The 16,885-nt window shown below is 27.0% G+C and overlaps 1 protein-coding gene across 2 annotated transcripts in view; it reads right to left on the bottom strand.

The window, feature by feature from the left end:
• Window positions 1–13,372, bottom strand: part of LOC107448400 (Connector of kinase to AP-1) — a 40,894-nt gene extending 27,522 nt beyond the window's left edge. For both annotated transcript variants that reach the window (XM_016063572.4, XM_016063573.4), the window contains exons 1-8: window positions 12,853–13,372; window positions 9,841–9,944; window positions 8,467–8,543; window positions 8,216–8,294; window positions 5,786–5,950; window positions 5,571–5,705; window positions 5,414–5,498; window positions 3,711–3,843 (exon numbers count right to left, since the gene is read on the bottom strand). In XM_016063572.4, coding sequence (XP_015919058.1) covers window positions 3,711–3,843; window positions 5,414–5,498; window positions 5,571–5,705; window positions 5,786–5,950; window positions 8,216–8,294; window positions 8,467–8,543; window positions 9,841–9,944; window positions 12,853–13,059 — 985 coding nt within the window. In that variant the 5' untranslated portion in view covers window positions 13,060–13,372. The remainder of the gene's footprint in view (window positions 1–3,710; window positions 3,844–5,413; window positions 5,499–5,570; window positions 5,706–5,785; window positions 5,951–8,215; window positions 8,295–8,466; window positions 8,544–9,840; window positions 9,945–12,852) is intronic.
• Between the last annotated feature and the right edge of the window lie 3,513 nt (window positions 13,373–16,885).

Here is a 16,885-nt window from a genome sequence, read left to right as displayed (position 1 = left end):
AAAAATGAGTACCTTTGTCATTTAAATGTATAAATACTGACAACCCAAAACCAGAGTTAGTCTGTTAATATTTGTTATGCTCTTTCTACCTGTCATACTATTCAAGTTTTTCTAATTTTGTAAGATTGCAAGCTAGTGATGCTTCTTTTTCCAACTAGTAAATTTTAATAAATAGATTTGGTTTTTCTAAAGTCTGTCATCATTGATTGTTTCACTTACAAGTGCAGGCAGAGAAATGCAGTTTGCATGGCAAAAAGGCTTTTGACTTTGAAAATTTGAATGAACAGAATTATTGTAGCTGTGAATTCACCCTTTTACTTAAAAATAAATAAATAAAATGGAAAAAAAAATCTTCAAAACATAACAGAAATAAAACCTAGAGACGATGCAAACAACAGGGATTAAGAAAAATATCATGCAAAGCAAAGCTTTTGGATTACTTGTTTTTATTTATTGAAGACAAAAGAATACATTATTGCGAAAGATTCCATTTCTATTTAAAAGAAGCTCAAAAGGTTTTAGAACCTACTTATTTTGCAAAACTAACATGTTCACTTAGGGAATTTTTTGAAATGTAATATAAATGAGAACTTATTACCAATTTCTTAGTTTTATTAATCATGTCACTAAAGGTAAAGGAGCTAGCAAAAAAAAAAAAGCTAAAAATGTGTATGGTTTTTGATACGCTGAAATAAGCTACATGTTAACTAAGACAGCCAAGCTACTAAGATTTACCAAAAGCCTAATAACGTTTTTGAAGAAGCAAACATAAAAAGCATCAAAATAGTAAGATGAAATCTATAGATTAAGTATGATGGACTAAGTTTTAAAGAAATGATACTAGATGATTAAACAATTTTTTTAAAAGTATTTTTAGTATTTTAATAAGCAGTTATTAGCATTTTTATTATTATACAGCAATTCTCGGAATATTCTAGATTATTGAAAACTTATACTTTCTAGGCTTAAGAGATGGGTCTGGATACCCTCACAATTGGGAGGCTAAAATTTCATAGTTAAGGGAAATAATTGTCTCTGTTTTATAAAATTTCAAATTTCTTCATAACATAAAAAATAATTTGTTATTTAGATGAGATGTAGGCATTTTCTGCATCCTAAAAGACAGATGGTCAGTTTATTCAAGTTTTTCCATCCACTCATTATAACAAATTTTGATTGTCACATTAATATATCATTTCTGAAAGTTCTTTTTAAAATTTGTAATGAAATATTAAATACAACTTATTATATACCAAGAAACATAACAAAAAAATTGAAGAAATGTTCATTTTAAATGTATTTTAAAACTTTTATATCATATTCACAAAATTTAGTTCAATTTAAATATTACTGAGATTATACTAAAAAAAGGACACCTTTTTTTCCTAAACTTTTCCAGGTTTTTCAGGTCAACTTAAATAAATGAGGAAAAAAATGCAGGAAAAGAACAGAAAAAAATAATTTTTTATTTTAAATTCTTTTTTCACATCAAAAATTTCTGTTTACGATATTACCTTAGCACTTACTTATAATGAAGATGTTTAGAAGTTCAAGCAGAAAAGAACACATACATAAAATCACATTATTATACATAAATTATTAAATGATCCTGGCTGAAATTTTCATTCATTAAATTGTTAATTCAATACAATCATCATACAGACTTAAATATGTAAAAATTACAAAACTTGGAAAAAAATTTTAAGCACATAAAATAAAAACTTGAATTAAAATAATCTCCCTCTAATCTAAAAATTCAACATTTTAATTAAAATTTGTAACTGGGTTCAATATTTCATTAATCAAATAATTAAAAAAAAAAGAGCTTCAATAATTTTGGGAAAAAACAACTTGAGTCACTAAACATTTTTGACAAAAGCAAATTAGTATATTGTCTCTCTAATCAGTAAACCATTTTAACAATTCTGCGATTCTATTATTATTAATATCAATAGTTTTTAACTAAAATGATAAATAGATTATTTGAATTTTTTTAAAAGATAAATTTAATTAATAAGATTTGTTTCCGTATATGCTTAAAATATTAAATTAGTGAAGATCTTAAATTCACATTTTATTAAAAATGTTGATTGACTTACTAATGTTTTTTTTTTTTCATAAAATAAATGAAGATTACTGAAATTTTAGAAAATAACACTCTAGTGTATGTAGTATAATCTAGTATAGATATATATGAAACCTTAAATATTTGTTCAATTAGTGGACGATCCCTTGGTTATAATGTCGCAAAACAAAAATTTTCAAACAATCTTATCTTTATTTATTCAAAAAGGGAGAGGAAAATTACGAAATGATGAGGCTCTGTCTATGACAGTTTAAACCTAGATAAAAATCTGGATTAATGAACGATCTGAGTTCTCTTCAACAAATAAAACAGTTTACTAACACCATCGGCTTTCCATAGACGTGACGGTAATGGAGTGGCATCATCAGCACAGAAAAAAAACAAAATTTTCTTTTGTTAAAAAAAGACAGAATTTGGGAAATCTTCAGTTAAATTCTTGCAGACAGGATATGCAACCAAAAATCCCATATAAATTTTAAAATCTGAGAGGTGGTATGTCAATAAATTCATTGCATCTTACCACTTTTTTTAAAAAAAAAAAATTTTTTAACTCAGGACAGAAATTTGAAGTTTTTTAAAATCTTCTCTCCAGATTTCATCTGCAGAAATGTCAAAGTATAAAAGAAAAATCTCGATAATCTACCAAGTAAACATCTACCCAGCCATTAATTTTATTATTTTTAACATTATTTTGTGCAACTATAAACAAAACTGCTGAACCCTACATTTTTTTGCAAAATTTGACAGGGAAAAAAATTATCTGAAAATTCCACGTTTTGAAGTAAAATTAAAATTTTCCTTGACTTTTTTGTCCAATATAAGCTTTCCCTGACTTTTCTAAGCTAATTTTAAGGCATACGAACCGTATTATCATTGAATTGTTTACTTGAAAACAAAAAAAAATATTTCAATTAAAGCATTTTAAATAAAGCAATTGAAGTTAAATCAGTTATCACTTCGCAAGAACAAAAGATATTTTTGACTATTTGAAATTTATTCTGACAAACTTGAATTTTTATATTGAGAAGAAAAAACTTGATATGAAGTTAACCACCATACATGTTAAATATAATTTTCTGCCAATGAGGAATACACACTTTCAAGTAAATAATTTAAGAATCACAGTTTAGGATTTTAAAAGCACAGGAATATGAATTGCGTCATTAAGATTACTGGATTTTTAAATTGAGGGAATATGTATCAGGATGCCAGATTTTTAAATCACGTGAATACAATCCGCAATGCATAGCTTTTATAATGGGTAAATACGAAAATCAATGTTTGATATTAAAATTGTCTAACTATGAATCACAAAATCAGGGCAGTTTCAAACATTAAAATTGGCAAAAATTCAACAAATTAAATTAATGAAAATGGCGAATTTCTCTGTCAATTGACGGAAGAATTACATGCAATGTTAATGAAAGTTTCAAAATTTAATTTTCAGACGATTCTTTTAGTTTCTAGACCTGGAAAAATGATACGAAAAACCTAGAATTTAGGGTACACCCAGAATACCATCACCCCTGTTGGACATAATACAAAGACATTTTTTCTACGGATTTTAACTTTTTCTGGTAACTCAAAACATTATAACCAAATACAAATGAAAAAGCATTCTTACCCCACTCTGTATTATCACCAGATGATCTGTCTGGATTCTCACCAGCACCAAGGAAATTGAATTCGGCCAGAGCTTCTTCAGTAGAAGTTTCACCCAAAATATCATCTCCTCTAGTTCCAGTATCATTAGAACCCTATTACATAAAATAAAAAAAGAATTAATAAATAAATAAACATTACTAAAGTAAAATCTTGTTACTGAAACTTTTTGAGTGACAAGAAAGTTCAGGTATCCAAAAAAATTTAGCATATGAGCCTCATTTGATGATTGGTCAAATCAGTCAACAGAATACTGTATATCCCGGTGTATAAGTTGACTTTCCAAACCCTGAAAAAAGTCACTTATGGAAAAAAAATCCCATATCTTTAGTTTCAATCCACAATCACTTTTATAACTGATCATGTTCATTTCTAACATGAAATTTACAATCAATTTAAGCCACCAGACTTAGTAAAAGTCATCAAATCAAATTGAATAAAATATCTTGGATGCTTATTTAGATCTTGGGATAATAACCCCCACCAAGCTGTTACCTAACCACACCAAACAAGCCAAAAGGCAAAATCAGGGAAGACCTCTATCTAGATGACTCGATAACAGTGAGAAAAATATGAAAACAAAAAAGATGATAAATTAGAAACATGCATCTGATAAGACTCTGATGGAAAAAACTCACTAGAATGGCAGGTTGTGGGCTGTAGTGCCAAGAAGAAGAATGTATGAAACATATCTCCACATAAGCAGAATAAGCTTTTTTCAATGATCAACAAATGAAATGATCTAAATATATTTAGTCATTCAACAAATCAATTTAAACCAGCACACAATTAGCCATGACAATGATTTTAATTGTTATCGTATTATGCAATTTAAAAGCACTTAATCAAATTAACATAAATACTCCATGCCGAAAAATTCCCTCTTAGCTAAGTGCAAATGCAGCTATGCACCAAATTTTAAGAAGTTACACAAAACTTTAAAAATTAGAACATTTTCTTAAAGCAATAGCATTATAAGTGGTAAAGAATTTATAAATTTAAAAAATTTGAGAAGGCACATTATTTTACAACTTTAAAATATTTGCTTAGAAAAATACTACATTTACAGAAACTCTAGCAAATATGATGTCTTTTGTTTAAGTTGTAAAATTTAACTGTTAATAATAAAATAATTTGCTAGTTAATTTATTCCAATAGTTTGACACATTGAAAATAAATAAGGTATTTCTTCTTTAACTTATTTAAAGATCTAATCACTGTTTCATTAAACTTAAAAATATTCAGCTAAATTTAAAAAAATATATTTTGAGTAATATCTTTCTATTGGATGCAAGAAAACCCCTTGGTCATTCAAATGTATTTTTTTACCCATAAAATGTACTTTTATTGTGGGTGAAATCAAAAAAGTATAGTTACTTAAATATCTATAATTTACTCTTTGTTTTCTAATCAGTTTTTCTCAGTCACTGTTGCTCCCAGGGAAAAAAATACTTTTTAACAGAAAATTCCTGCTATATTTCAGAGCAGATTATTTAAATTTTGATTTGATTGCTTTACAGATGGCCTAATTTGTTTTGATCCAGAATGCCCTTCAGTGTCGAAATCTTTTATACAAACAATGTTTTAGTGCTTTTCGCAACTTGTATAGCTCCCAAAAATGAAATATTTTTAGCAATAAAAAGGGGAATCATGAAAATTAATTACCTTTTGTTTTAGTTTAATTTTAGATTTTACTTCTAAGATTTCACTGTCTTCTTCATCAACAGTAGATGCATCATCCATTTCATCACTAAAGTAGAAAATGTTTTAAGTTATTTTAGAAAAAAAAAAGTTTAATTAGAGGTTTGATTTAAAATGTTACCTTAAATTTTCTTCATCGTCATCCATGTCTACATTTTCTGCAGAAAGGAAATCAAATGTATCAAGTACTGATTGCTCAGCATCTCTTAATACACTCCTTGATATAGTATTTGGATTTCTTTTGCAGTTATTGGGTCTAAAATAAAAGATATTAACATAAGCAAAAAATTAAATTATACTTAAGATTAAATATGAAAACTACATCTACATTCATACATCCTTATCTGTGAAGCACAAACAGGTTTCATTTGTTCACCATTTAGAGTTATATTTTGGGTCTCTTCAGTCTCTGAATTTGAAGGAGCAAGGCCAAGAAGTGTTCTTACTCTAGCAGATCGTACATCAATGATAGTATCTGTATATCCTATTTCTTGCAGGTATCTAGAATTAAAGAAGCATTAGCAATGTATGCACACCCTTTAATAATCTTATTTATAATTAACTAGNCTCCTGGCTCTAAACTACCTCCCTGCCAATTTTCAGCTAAATCGGTTCAGCCGTTCTTGAGTTATAAGTGAAGTAACTAACACGACTTTCTTTTATATATATAGATATATAGATTACACAAACATATACTAATTTACTAAGTTATTACAGTTTTGTAAATAATAATGGTCTATGGCCTATGGTTGGCAGCAGTGCTCACATTTTTAAAAAGGGGTAGGATGCATTTTTTGAAAAGGGCACTTTTTTCAGAAACAAAAAGACACTTTGAGAAGTAAAAAGGTGTTTTTTGTCAAATGAAATAAGACTTCCACTGGATTATTTCTCATAAAATAACCATTTATATATATATAAATATATGAAAAAATTGGTTCAGATCTAGAGCTTTTTTTTTCTTTTTTTTTGTGATGGAAAACATTGATTAGATTTAAAAGCCAGTCAAAAATATAAATAAAACTTTGCTTAGATACAAATTATTCATATCATGAAATTTTGGCATTTAGTATTTTTCAAATCAGAAACAAGCCATTTTAGATGATGAATATCTTCATTATTTGGGTTAGAGCTAAGATTATTTTTTAAAGAAATATTTAAAATATATGCATAAATATTTAAAACTTATGCATATTTTGGAGTTTAGCAAGTGCATAGTTTACATTATTTTATATGAACTTGTAAGAAAGATTAAATTAATTAAAAATTGTCTGTAAATTTTTAAAAACAGTTTTAAGAAGAAGAAAAAAAATTTTGCTACTTTTTCAGTCAACTTCTATTCTTTGATAGAACAATTTACATCAATAACACTGCTTAAAAGACATCACTTAATTTGTTTTGATTTTGAATCAATATCATTAAGTTGAAGTGGTTAAAGATAATTTTTTTTGTTCAGAAAAAATAGTATTCATAAATTTCCTCGGTATTTCTTATATTACTAAAAAATAACATTTTAGAGTTAGAAAATTATCTCAATGGTACATAACCGTTTTCTAACTTTTACAGTTAAACAAAAGAAAGCATATAAGAACATTTTTATAGCAACATATTTTCTGATAACAATATGCAATGTCCTGAAAGTTTATTGATTGGGATGCCGAATTTTAAAATATTGTCTTATATATAATTATAATAACAATTCTTTTCATACATTATCACCAGGAAACAAAATCTTTAAATGTTAATCACCAAAAAAATATAATCTCGGGAAATATAATAATAGAAATAATACACTTACTCATAAATATTTAAAATTAAGGCGTTATAATTAAAACATATAAATAGTTTGAATAATGACATTATAAAATATGTTATGAAATTGGAAGAATTTTTAAGCATCAGCTTTTATTTTTTAGTTTCAGGATTTTATTTTCTTTGACCTTCTACATTTTTTCTCCTTTTCTGTTTGAAGTTATTAGATAGTATCGATTTCAGTGGCGAAATTCTATAAAGAGTTCTTAAACCTCTCAACTAAAACATAATGCTTTTCAATCACAGCAGGATAAATTCTTCTAGTATATTTTATAATTCCTTTGATGATCCCTTTATATTTTCTGAGTTAAAACATGGAAAATTAAGTTTAGATAGTATTTTTTTTATAATCATTATTGCTGGTCGCTATAGTGCAAACTGATATTTGACTACTACTGTGTAATTTTTTCAATATGTATGTATATAAACATATATAAACATACATATATATACTTATACATACATATACATATATTACTTGAGGCTGATAGCACAAGGGAGTTGTCTTTAGTTGAATGCAACATAGAATTCACACTAAAAATTCTTAGAATATTGGTGTCATGACTTAATGTTTTAAACAGTTTCAATGTGTATGAAATTTTTTCCGTTTCTATGTAATAGAAAGGTAATTTCTTTTTATATGTGAACAAAATGTAATGAAGTTTTAGAACATATATTATCAATTTCAAAGATTTCTTTGGGTTCTATATTAATAAATTAATTTTAAGGTAAAATATTGAAACATACCATTTTAACCCTCAACTCATTTTACCCCACCACACATATTTTTTCTTATGAAAAACAATTTTTTAAAAAAAATAATGCTTGGAAAACAGATATCATGTATTTGGTACAGTGATAAACCATTGAAGGAATACATCAAAACTTCAGTTATTAAAAATATCAAATAGAAACAATTATTAAAAATTTATGAAAAAATAAATAATGAGTTCATACTGCCTAAGTAGTTGACGCCCTTGTCTCCAAGAAACATTACTATTGTTCCCTATTAGAGAATCCCCATCAATAGGTTCATCTAAAATAAAATGAAATGTATGTTACCAGTAACAATTATAATAAAATAATTAATAAAAAAATAAACCATTAAATATAAGATAAAAAGATCAGCATGAAATTCAATCTATTTATTACAAATTGACAGTTGTGATAAAAGAAAAACTATTTAGTAAATAACAAAACTGACTTACCAATGTCATCAAATATGGGAGCTTTTATATCTGTAAAATTTGGATCTGTTCCATATTTTAATTTGTGCAATTTCACTCTGAAAACAAGAGTAAATATTCGTTTAATAACTTACTAAAAAAAGTTGTTGAAGCTCATATTAAACTTTCAAATAACTCTTACACTATAGAGATTAAAATAATCCAGAGTTGAGAAAAATAAAATTGACTGCAAGAATCATGAGCTATCATAGATTTAAATTTTCTTTAAAATGTACTCCATTACGAATCAGACTCTCTTAAAATTTCCAATTTCAATGCTAGCTTAACAAATTGCTCTTATAATAACACAAAAACTATCTTTTCACTCTAATAAAAGAATATGTACAGAGGTGAAGTAAAAAAGAACACCCTAAATACATCTGGTCAATTTCAAGCACTAAGATGTAATGATTTGAAAGGAGCCTTTTTAAATATACCGATAAATTAGAGAAATTAAAAATAAAAAACATTCCTCTGAATAAATGTACTTTTCTGATTCTCAAAATACTAAGGTTAACAACAATCTTTAAGATAAGGTCATCAAAATTTAGTCAGCAACGTAATGTAAAATTTGTGGCCAGTATACTGTAAATTTTTCTTCTACTTTAAACATTAACTGGAAATTATTGCAATGAATCAAACAATTTTTGCATCTGTTTATACAACTCTCTTAGCAAGAAACAATTTCATGACATTAAAAAAAAAAATTTTTTTTTTTCAAATCAGTTATTTATCCTAATAATTATCGAAACATTTTTGAGCTATAAGACAAATGTTGATGAGTCAAAAAAAATAATAACTATTTCATAATAAACATAGCTTTTTAAATTTAATTTTCTTAGCTTATTTTTAGGGGTCTATACTATTTTCTCTAACAATTACATGATTTACTTATTTGAATTAAATCATAAGAAATTTAAAAAAAAAAAAAATTTGAGGTATAATGGTAATTTAAACACATTCTATCAAAAATTCAAGGAAAATCATATTTTCTATATGCATGTTTGCCAAATAACATGTAGAAAAGGTTTCCATTTTTTAAAATTTCAATATTGTTGCTAAGAGTAAAATATAAATTGCAGACACAAATACTTGCTACCTAATATTATATTTGAGAAAAATAGACTAATACTGAGGTGAAAACAAACTAATAAATATTGGAAAATATATATTAAATAATTAAAATAAACAAGCAATGTATATCTAATGCTCAGCTAACTAAAAACATTTTGCTGTTTTAAAAAAAAAATGGAAGTAACATTTAAAAGTTCAAACCACTATTATCTAAATATAAAAAAAACATGGAGAAACTTATTGCAAGATCATATAGTTATTTAAAATAATTGCATAATTTACCTTTCTTGTTTCAATGCATATTCTAGCATTTTAATCCTTCGTATCAGATCATTTTTCAAATTTTCTTGTCCTTTACGCTCACCTTGTAAAAATGCTATCCGTGCCTGTTGGAATTAAATGAAATATATAAAATGAATAAAAAATAAAAAATTATACAATAACTATTGTAATATTTATTTAATTAACAGCAATTGAACTAGTCATTGAAATTAAAATTAGAAATAAACATTTTTGCGAGAGAAGAAATATGTTTTTCTTTAATCTGGTACTTCATTGTTATACAGAAACATTACTTATTTCAAAACTTTGCAAGGAAATGTTCTGTGCATAACACAAATTAACAACTCGTATTAATTAATAGAACAATTTTAAAAATAGTTTCAATTTTTTTTTTTTTAAATATCTTTATGACACAATCTATGATCTTTAGATCGACCCTTCTATTAGAAGAAATCACACATAAAAACCTGTTTGCTATTATATAGGCACCATAACGCCCATAAGAACAGTGTGCAAAAAAATGAACGAAACACTCTGAATAACTTTTGATCTAATGATAGGATTTCTATGTACTAGGACTCAATCTTAATGGTTCAAGGGGGTGATCTCAAATATGCTAATTAGTTAGAGCAAACGATATTTTAAGTTGCAAAATCAGACACAAAAACCTACCTTCTCTAAATAATAGGGAGCAGCTGCATTCTTGGGATATATCATTCCAATAAAGGAGAGCAGTTCACACTTTGGACCCCTTGATAGTAATTTCACTTTTTACGTATTTTTACAAAGTAAGGATGCACCGAATATTCGGCCACTAATCCGTATTTTATCTTTTTCCGAATATTTGGCAAAGAACTATTTGGAAAATTATTTTTCAACAAAGTCTTTTTAAGGGGTAAATTTTAATAAATTTAATAAAGAATTATCTAAAATTGTATGAAAGAGTAATTACTTTTAATATATTTTTCATAATTTTCTTTCAAAAATTAAGATCAACTTTTATTTTTTCTGCTTTGCTTCTGAATATAATCTTTGATTTTTATAAGCATTTTCATGATAGTGTCGCAAGTTTAAAATAGTTTTTGGTAGACATTATCTCTTTTACTGTTTCATGGATAACTTTTTTGCTGGAAAATATATTTTTAGCATTAATATATTATTTTTAGCATTACTTTTCTTTTTAAACTTCACAACTTAAGTTTTTTTTATAAATAGATATTGGTCAGTTTCATTATCTTAAAATTTCTTAACTAGTTATATCTTAATATCTAGTTTTTTCCCCATACCAATAACACAGCTAAGTTTTGATTATTTGTCAATATTCACTAGAAAAAAATATCCTAAATAATAACTATATATACTATATACAATTTTTTAATAAACTTATTTCTATATAAAAAATATTTATTAAGGATTCTTGTTTTAAAAAAAAAATGCTTTTTGGCTCCCGAATATTTAATATTCCGCCGAATCACTCTTCATTACATCCCTATTTACAAGGAATAATTTTATAATATCACATTTTTTTAACAACAAAAAATTTTAAATCAATTCTTTCTAATTAGATTAAAAATTTCCCCACAACTATTTCATGTTTATCATAGATAAATATTCTGGGAACGACCAAATAAAAATACAATATGACTAACTACAATGTTATAAAAAAAATTATACAAAGGTTGCCAAGGACAAAGCCAAGTATAATTAAGAAAATGCTGTGCACACATAAGAAATCAACAGTAGAATAACATATTTTGATCAATGTAAGAAAGCATAAGTAACTGAGCAATTAATTTCAATTTTGAATGATTTTAGTCAGACAGCATTTTGTTTAACAAGAAGTTTTAATTAACTTCTAAAGAGAAAATAATACTTCCTTATTCTTCCTCAGCACGACAGCCCCTTACAGGCCTTGGCTGCCTCAACCACACGTAGTCTCCAACGCCTCTAGCCCATGGCGACTTCAAATACTTTAGTAATAAAAATTTAACAAAAAACCTCTGCCCCCAAGAAACTGTCACTTCTATTGAATTTGTTGTTTATATATTAAAAAAAAAAAAAAAGCATGAGCAATTTTCCCCAAAATTGGCAGTTTTTTTAACAATTAATTCCATAAATTCATCTTTACAGTTTTGATTTCTGAATCAGACTAGCATGCAAACATAAATTTACCAATTCTAAAATATGTTCTATAGAGCATAAAAATCTGTATAAGCAAACTTAATAACAAATAAATAAGTTTTCAATAAAACATTCCAAAGCAATGAAACATAATCAACAAAAAATAATATGTATAAATCAGTCTCAAAAATAATAAATTAGCATAAATAATCTTCAGGATTTTTTTTTCGTTTCAGTATTTAAAACCTCTGTTCTATAGAATGTAATAACATGTATAAATAAACTTATTCGAGATCGGATATATTTTCCAGTAAAACAGAAGAAAGTAAGCAATCTAGCATTGTAAACAAACACTGAATATCCGCAATTGAAAAAGAAAACTTTCAATGAAGCCCACATTACAATTAGAATAACGTGCAAGACAAGAATTGATGCCCAAAACAAAAAAGTTTTGATAGAAAAAAATAAAACAAAATTAATAATTAAGCTATTCAATTACTTGGAACTCCATTTGTAGCTGACAGAATAATAGTTATCTTGATGATAGATTTGAGCGAACACTACTACATCAATCACTTTAAATGGTTTATTTAAAGATAAATAGTAGCACATAATGGAAAAGATCGGTACTAAGTAATTTAACGACAGTCCAAAGAAAAACTCAAGTTTTACAACCATCTCTATGTATTTACCTAGGTCGAAGAATCAATATGCGGTCACATTTTATATTGACATGTTTGAGAAAATAAAACTGAACATCGAGGAATAAAAACAGATCGACTTTCAAGATACCCAAAACTTGAAGATTCATGAATACAGTGCATGTCTTTATTATATAGTAAACATTTAATGCATATTTGTTTATGTTTCCTATGTTGTGATAAAACTTACTTGAAGTTCAGCCCTTTCAACTTCCCACTGAGCTCTTTCCATTTCAAACCTCGCCCACTCATGCTGAATAAAATGAAGAATTCCTGGTATTGAATAATGTGGTCTTTGATTATGTTCATCTTGATTTTGTTTAGTACTAATATTACCTCCAGACGGAGGACCAAGCTGAATGCTATGGTTTTGCGTAGCTGAAACGTCTTCCATCATAGCATGGTAGCCATTAGCTTTTGGAACAGCTTGTCAGCTATGAATGACGGGAAAAACACAGTAAGAGCCAGATTTAAGTTCATAATTATTTGAAAAAAACTTTTCATGACCCAAAATGTAAGTTCTCATTAATATATACAATATTGTCCATATAAATAAGAGATTGTAAATAATACTCTTTACATGGAAGATACTTATTTCTTTAGTTTCTTAAAAGATACAAGGATAAAGCGAGCTATGGACTAGCTGAAGAATCATTCCTTCACGCATGTGCGATCAAAGCGTGACTGGATAACGTCACTAATAAATTGTCCAATTAAAAACTTGTCCTTTGTCCTTTACCTATGGCAACGCTTCACATGCTTTTACAGTTAGCGTGTAGTAGATAGATAGTATAGACATATGTAAATAGACGTAGAAGATGGAACTATGCTAGTTTCTATCTTGATTTGCAAATAAGTTAAAAAATGTTTACACAGAAAACTATATGGAACTCAAAACTGCATTAAATATAGTTCTTAAAGAGAGCGCAGCAGAAATTTTAGAAAATATTGTTGACAATTAAATGCGAATTCGGAAGAGCGAGCAGGAACGTTAATAGCAAAATATATTTTCCAGCAGAAAATTCGTGAGTCAAGTTCTCACTCGTATTGACGCATAATTCGCACACACAAATTTTTTGCATGAAGTGTGAAAGGCCCTTTAAGGAGCTTTCCAGACGCGGATGCGATCACAAATTTTTAGAAAATACATGTAAGACAAACTGCTTGCACATGCATGAAACAAATTGACGCATAATCGCAAATGCGAGTCGCATGCTGTGTGCTATGCTTTCCCTCTCCATACCAATGCTTTTTCTATGACAGCGTTTTCTTTTAATAACTTGTTTGCACTTTGATATTTTGAAAAGATACTTTCAGCATTTGAAACTTCATAGTTTACTTTCTGTGAATGAATTTTTTTTTACTATAAATTTTAATTTATTAATGGAGGTGAAATTTCAGAAATCGAGTCATCTTTCAGAAATCCGTTTTTCATCCAAATTCATTCAGAAAATCCTTATTTTTGAGTTCATGAACGAAATCTATACATTTCAAATGTGTTAATAAAAAAGAAAAATGAAAAAAAATGTTTGAAAAAGAGCTCCACACCTTCTACCAATACAAGTGCAAATTCAAACTAAGGAGTTCTTTTAGGGGATAGGGATAGGTGAGGACCTCTTTGCTTTCTTTGAAAAGCTTTGGGGTTAAAATGCCTTGGCAGGGTTTCCGCTACGGTAGCTTTTTTCGCAAAATGCGAAAAGACCCCTCAAAAATGCTAAAATTCAACAAAGCATTTTCGCATTTTTGCTAAAGGATTTTACTAAATTCCGTTAAAAAAATATCATTTATTTATTCTAAAAAAATATTGTACATGCTGATGNTATCTTTTTCCCTTTTTGGGGGGGGGTCTGATGGATGACTTTTTAGTTCCGTTTCATTCTAACTTCCTATCTTTTTTTGAATTTTGGCTGCGTACATTATTTATAATGAAAAGAAATTGATCCCACTTGCAGATAATCAATTATATTAAATCAATTTATTTAGATAATTATCCACTTCAAAATGAATTTTTCGTTCATTATATTAAGAAATAATCATATAATAATAACTTATTACAGCATTTTAAGATAAAGATATTTAATCATAGTTTCACATTTATTAAATCGTAAATTAGATTACTTTCTTTTCTAACAATTTTGTTTACCTTCTGTTTTTCTCCTTTAAAAAGTAAATTGCATATAAAGTTGCATTCAGTATACACATGCAACTTTAATAATGATTACAAAATATCTGTCTAATATTTTAAATCTATATGAAGAATTGTACCAATAGAATTAAATAATATATTTGATTACATAATATAGTTATTTAATTACATTGCATATTATGTATTAATTAACAATCTTTCAGAGCGTCAATTTTGTATTAAACTAAGTCTTGTGACATATTGCGATTTATTTCTTTTAAATACAATTTTTTAAAAAGCTTTCTTGTTGAGAAAGCATTATTTGTTCATTGAAACCTATGAATCAAAAATTATATATCTGTAAACAATATATGGAAATATTATAAAATATTTCTGTAAACTTCAAATTAATCCTTCCATGTTAATTTGTAAGACAATATCTAATGCAATGTGAATAAATATTTAAAATTCTGGCTGAATGGTCCAAATCAAATCGAGCGTTAAATTTATATAATCCCTTATGAAAAAATCGAAGTATAAATGAGGTATAAACGAGGTATATTTTAAAGGTATAAAGGAGGTTGATATTTAAATACGTCGTTAAGGTAGAAAAGGGTGCAAATGAATACCTCAAGTATACCTTAAATATACCTCCAGAGGTATATATGTTTCAACCTGAGATGCTTAATTTTACATCTGTGGGGAGGTAGATATTTACTACTTTAAAAAGTTTCATTTTCAACCTTAGGTTATTACTTATCAGCCTGAAGTATATTTTTTTACTCTTGTGGAAGTATTTATTCAACAACCTAAGGTGGGTCATTTTACACTTCAGGTTATTATAAATCAACCTCAGGTGTATTTTGTTCGACTTCAGGTAATTATTTTTCAACCTCAGGTATCTAATTTTATGCATGTAGAGGTATATATTTTTCATCCTATGGTGTGTCATTTTACACTTAAGGTTATTATAAATCAACTTCAGGTGTATTTTGTTCTGCCTCAGGTAATTATTTTTCAACCTCAGGTATATAATTTTATGCTTGGAGAGGTACACATTTATCAACCTGTGGTGTGTTGTTTTACACTTCTGGTTGTTATAAATCAACCTCAGGTGTATTTTGTTCTACTTCAGGTAATTATTTTCAACCTCAGTTATCTAATTTTATGCTTGTAGAGGTATATATTTTTTAACCTAAGGTGTGCTATTTTGCACTTTTGGTTGTTATAAATCAACCTGAAGTGTATTTGCAACACTTGGAAAGGTTATTTTTTTATTAACGTCACTCGTTCCATGTTCTACCTTAAGTTAATATTTCGTAACTTATAGTATATATTTTTATATTTTTAGAACAATTAATTTATCAACCAAAGATGTGACATTTTACACTTCAGGCTTATGCAGCTCAACCTAAAGCTGTTTTTCAAGTATTTACGAAGGTGAGGTGTTATACGGACCACCTAGTTTATTAATTTTTAGAATCACTATATAAAAAATATAATGTATAAAGATATTATATATATTATATGAAGAATAAAGTATATCATTGCATTTTTTTCACTAGTAGAGATCCTTTATCAACCTGAAGTTCTTAATATTAAACCTTCGGCAGTAATTGCTTCTTTTGTTAAGCTATAAAAGAAAGTTTCAAATGCATAATTCTTCTATAATTTTAATAGATCGAACTAAATCATCTTAAAATAACACTTATCCAAATTCTACAGTTAGTAAAAATTATTTATGGGAACTCACACTCGTACTTTTAGAAGATAGTTGTCTAAGGTGCTCCAATTTTTAAAGCTATAAAACTACAAATTTAAATAATTAGTCAGCTGAAATTCGAAGTACTTTTATTTAAAACTAAAATTTCATTTTTTTTACAAACCAACGAAATTATTTTAAATACTGTTTCCGGCTACCTGTTGAAACTTATAATTATTGGAACCTAAAAGAAAGAAAAAAAATTATTAGTAAGAAAGTCATATTTACAATAATAGTGGCAGGTTTTAAACTATTAAAATATAAGAATTTGTTTTATTTATGATTTAAATTAACTGTATGAAATTAATTTTCCTTTTCAGATAAATGGTATTACTC

Source organism: Parasteatoda tepidariorum, chromosome X1 (assembly GCF_043381705.1).
Source record: "Parasteatoda tepidariorum isolate YZ-2023 chromosome X1, CAS_Ptep_4.0, whole genome shotgun sequence".
NCBI lineage: Eukaryota > Metazoa > Arthropoda > Arachnida > Araneae > Theridiidae > Parasteatoda > Parasteatoda tepidariorum.
The sequence above is the reverse complement of the archived record's forward strand: the minus strand, read 5'-3'. Positions and strand labels throughout refer to the sequence as shown.